The 4504-nt window shown below is 43.4% G+C and overlaps 1 protein-coding gene across 1 annotated transcript in view; it reads right to left on the bottom strand.

Moving 5' to 3' along the window:
• kcc (solute carrier family 12 member kcc) overlaps positions 1–4504 on the bottom strand; it is a gene marked incomplete in the record, with an annotated part of 177376 nt that overhangs the window by 8499 nt on the left and 164373 nt on the right. Inside the window, 1 exon segment of the mRNA XM_070115535.1 lies at positions 3001–3077. Coding sequence (XP_069971636.1) covers positions 3001–3077 — 77 coding nt within the window.

Genomic DNA, 4504 nt, shown 5'->3' with positions numbered 1-4504 from the left:
CAAACTGCTAATAAACAATGGCACTCAACTAATAAATGAAACAAAATAGCAACTGCTAAAAGTAACCCTTATTTTTCGATTGCTCAGTGATGAATCACTAATCATTATACAAATTGTATCATGAATGAAAAGGAATCCATAAATTTATAAAAACGCAAACCATGTACCAAACTATACTATGTTCTTTGTTCTTGTTAAACAAAATAAATCCTAGGACATGTTTTTGTTGGAACAATGCGACGGAATGAGCAAATGCAAATCCACGGGTCCATAGCTGTGCGGAGGAACTTGCAGGCCCCCCACCCACCCCTCCCTGGCAGTGGGCAGAGGGCGCCCGTTTATTTCCTCATCGCCCAGATTGTGGACACGTTTTAGTCGATAACGCTAAAATGTACTATTATTCATTGCATGGCACAGTCTGGGGTCACAGCCCTTTAATGACCGTGAACTTCAGCGTTATCTGCGGCAGTAAGAGCATGCCAATTATAATGAAAAACAGATATATCATGATACGCATATTTCAGCACTGCACAAATATAAATGCAAACGCGTGAATTAAATATTGGGCATATACTTCAAGTTTTGATATTTTTGCAGTCCTTCTGATTAGCATGAGCCTCAGGCTGCTTTAAAAATGTTTAGAGTAGTATGTTATAAGAGCAGATGGTGAAGTACGTTTCGCATTCTTAAAATCGATTTGTTGTAAGTACTTTTTAAATACTTTTCTAGAAGGCTTTCTTGGGAAATCGACTCCTTTTTCCGAACAGGAAGCCAGTAATATATTACATATTCTTATCTTCTAAATGTTTGTTGTCAGCATTCTCAAGCACGATCATCTGCTTCATGAATGTCATTCTCACCTGCCTAAAACAGTGCACACGACCGACTTATTTTCGCAGTGCAACCTGTACCGAATGGACACTGGCGTTACACATGCGAAAATAAGTCACCGTGGGTCATCCATAACGAGCAAGTTCCCGCGTTCCCGTCTTCCGAGGCGCACGAGGCCCGGCGCTTCCTCTGGCGGACACGGTGGACTGGACTTCACGTCGGAGGGCAACGCTTTCCACCTTGGCACCTTCTGATACCCCTGTGCACTGCCCGTGGCACCCCAGTTTTAGAACTACTGCACTAGTGAATAATCTTGTGTTCTAATTATATTCCTATAGTGTACGCCTTTAAAAACCCATTCCATCTGCTACTTCGACGGCGCTCGTTTATTACAAGAACAAAGAACAAAAGAAAAACAAAAGAAAAATAAATGAAGATTAAAAAAAAGCTTTCAGAAGCTGCACGTCCGCAGCCACCAGCGGCAACCTGAAAGGCGCGCTCTCGGCCACCCTAAATCGACCGCCATAACCTCATGACACCATACCATCACCAGCTCCGCAAGACGGCCGACGGCCTCCCGCTGCACGAGACCAAGACACAATCAGGAGCACCAGAAGCCACTCGGAAACCCCCACGAGAGCTGCCGCCACATTTCCCAGCGTTGAACTCCAGGAACTACACCAAAGATAATGATCTATCAATACAGCCTTGGAAGAAAAAAATATATACGCACACATACATATGCATTTACCTATATATATATATATATATATATATATATATATATATATATATATATATATATATATATATATATATATATATATATATATAAATACGTATGTATGTAGGACAAGGCTTAAAGACAGAAAGGAAGAGTGAGATAGCTTAGGGGGCTTTACCCCTTCGCTGAGTATACTGCTGTGCATAGCGATTGAGATTGGTAAATGCCTTGTCCCACAGAGTTTTTTCTTTATCATAGCGTACCGAGGCTTTAGAGTGGAGACACCTATATCAACCGTTGTAATCTTGTCAACTTATCCTATCAACACAACCCGGAAGCCTCGTGTCCCAAGCCCTTCCGCAGACAGCAAGATCAAGCGAGGCGGCATCAAGGCTCCGTCGCCCTGTACACGACGGAGGTCATGGGCCCGGAGCCGCGACCTCTCGAGGGCGAGGAACTGCCGCCCGACGCTCTCCACGGGGGAACCTGGGCGCTCTCGACGGCAGCGACGGGCGCCGCCAGGCCTATGATTCCGAAGCACTCGAACTCCCTGCGTTGCTGGTGACTCTTCGTTGCTTCTCTATTGATAGAGTCGGACATTTCCTTCACTTCAACACGAGGCTTCCTTCCGCTACCCTTAACATTGCTCCATTTCAAAGGAAAAGGCTGGGAAAAGAGGGGCGGGAATTGAGGAAGAGGAGACGGAAATAGAGGAGGGGAGGAGGGAGAGGGAGAGGGGAGGCGGAGGGAGAAAGAAAGAGAAAGAGAGAAAGAGAGAGTAAGAGTAAGAGTAAGAGTAAGAGTAAGAGCGAGAGAGAGAGAGAGAGAGAGAGAGAGAGAGAGAGAGAGAGAGAGAGAGAGAGAGAGAGAGAGAGAGAGAGAGAGAGAGAGAGAGAGAGAGGAATACAGAAACAAAAACTCTCAATGGAGGGCATCCACTGCAGCATCCTTCCGACTCCGCAGCATCGCCAACTGGCTTCACGTCCTTTCTAAAATGTCAGGCCACAAACATTGTTTGAGAACGGGGATACTAATTACATTTTCTTCTTTTATTTGACCTTTGAAGGAGTTTTGCGCAGCATCCCATCACATTAATAATCGGCGATGTGTCATATGAAGACCTCCATCCATGAAGGGCAAAAGATGACCTTTTTCTTTTTTTTTGCAAGCTTCAAATTTGCTAAACAGCATTATGAAATCAGATTATCAAGTACATCACCCATAGCATACTAGCCAAGCGATTTTCTCCTTTTCATACTTCATACTTTTTTCAAAAGTCATGCCATAGAGAGATGAAGTACCCATTTCATATACAAAATATGAATTCCGACCTCGTGTCCTCGCCAGTCCCCCCCCCCCAAAAAAAAAAAAAAAATCACGTCTCACTACTTTCCATAAAAAAAACATGAGACACAAGACCCCAGAATAAATATGTAAAAACTTACCGAGTAGAGGTACAGGTTTTTCTCATATCCGCTCATCTCCTTCATGTCGACCATGAAGGGCTTGTCGTCAGCTCCGTCTGCAACGAAAGGACACCGTGAGTAAGGAGAGGCCGAGGAAACCGCCATTGCAGCTGCAACGCGATATAAATGTGATTGGCGATTAGTAATTTTCATCACCATATTTTTTTTAAGCTAAAGATACTACTATAATCATGCTTATATATCTTGTTTCATCAACTTTTAAACATTTGAAACATTCTTATACTCCTACTATCTAGAATCTCATTATCATAAAATCGCTCATGAACAAAAAATCCCGCGTCTCCTTGCTGTTTTGGGGATCAAAGCCATTCTTCAAAATGTCTACAACTCTTGGTGTATATGTTACATATATATTTTTTCTTAGATCAAGCTCTCGAAAACGTTGGCTGTGTAACCGAAATTCCGCGCTGCTGCAATTTGATGATATAATAAAGTCTAAAAACCCTGTTTGGAAATAGTTGCTCCAGACAATATGACAGGCTGTCTATATATGATAATACATATTTTGCGATGACACCCCAATGCCACAATCAGCTGGGAGTTTGTCAAGTAAACAGAATAATGACATTTATCTTGTGGAAATTAGATTCGTCCATGACACTCCTGCCAAAAGGCTCAGAGGCTCAATCTAATCTAATCAGCCTAATAAGAGTGTAGGCTATGTGTGTGCGGGGCGTGGATGTGGACGTGAGTATGTGCGCACGTGCGGGTACGTATGTGTGTGTGCGTTTGCGTGTGCGTGCGTCCCATGTTCAGGAGCGTGTCACGTAAAAAAAGGTTCTACTTGGTATGAACAACCAAAACGATTAAACACCACGAGAAGCAAGTTGCAAATATAACCCCCTATAACCCCCGTATCATCATTTCACAATCTTAAACCAATTACTTGGTAGTCATTACCAGCCACTTTAATCCAATGACAAATCTACGTTTCTCTCTAAATAACGATATTATACAACAAACCTATAAATGAGCAAGGTAAAGCAGAAAACATAAGACGTATACACAGCCAAATAAGATAAATCAACAGGACAAATAAATAAGGCAAATAAGAGACAAATAAGAAGAATCCACAAGCGACGAAAAACGGGAGCTTCCGGCTCTCAAGGCCGAGCGGGATCGACGGCGAGGGCGACGAAGGCGACGAAGGCGGCGCCGACGATCTCACTGCGCGTACTTCCTTTGACGTCCTAAGGGCCGAGCGACGCAACACGCAAAAGAAATACATTTGTCCAAAATCCGTGCGTATATTCCCGAAATCTTATTATCGGAAGGAATGTTTTATAAGTATGCACATTTTCATAAGCACTTGAACTGCCAGTATCATGTGACAACCGGGCGGGAAATTTCCTCCCAAGGGCCTGCGAGGAAGCGTACAGCCGAGGGGGACGTTTGGGCTGTATGGAAAGGTGCTACGAATAGGACTGAGAACTAAATATTCATTAAATGCGAGAATACCCGC

This window comes from Penaeus vannamei, chromosome 37 (genome assembly GCF_042767895.1).
Source record: "Penaeus vannamei isolate JL-2024 chromosome 37, ASM4276789v1, whole genome shotgun sequence".
NCBI lineage: Eukaryota > Metazoa > Arthropoda > Malacostraca > Decapoda > Penaeidae > Penaeus > Penaeus vannamei.
The sequence above is the reverse complement of the archived record's forward strand: the minus strand, read 5'-3'. Positions and strand labels throughout refer to the sequence as shown.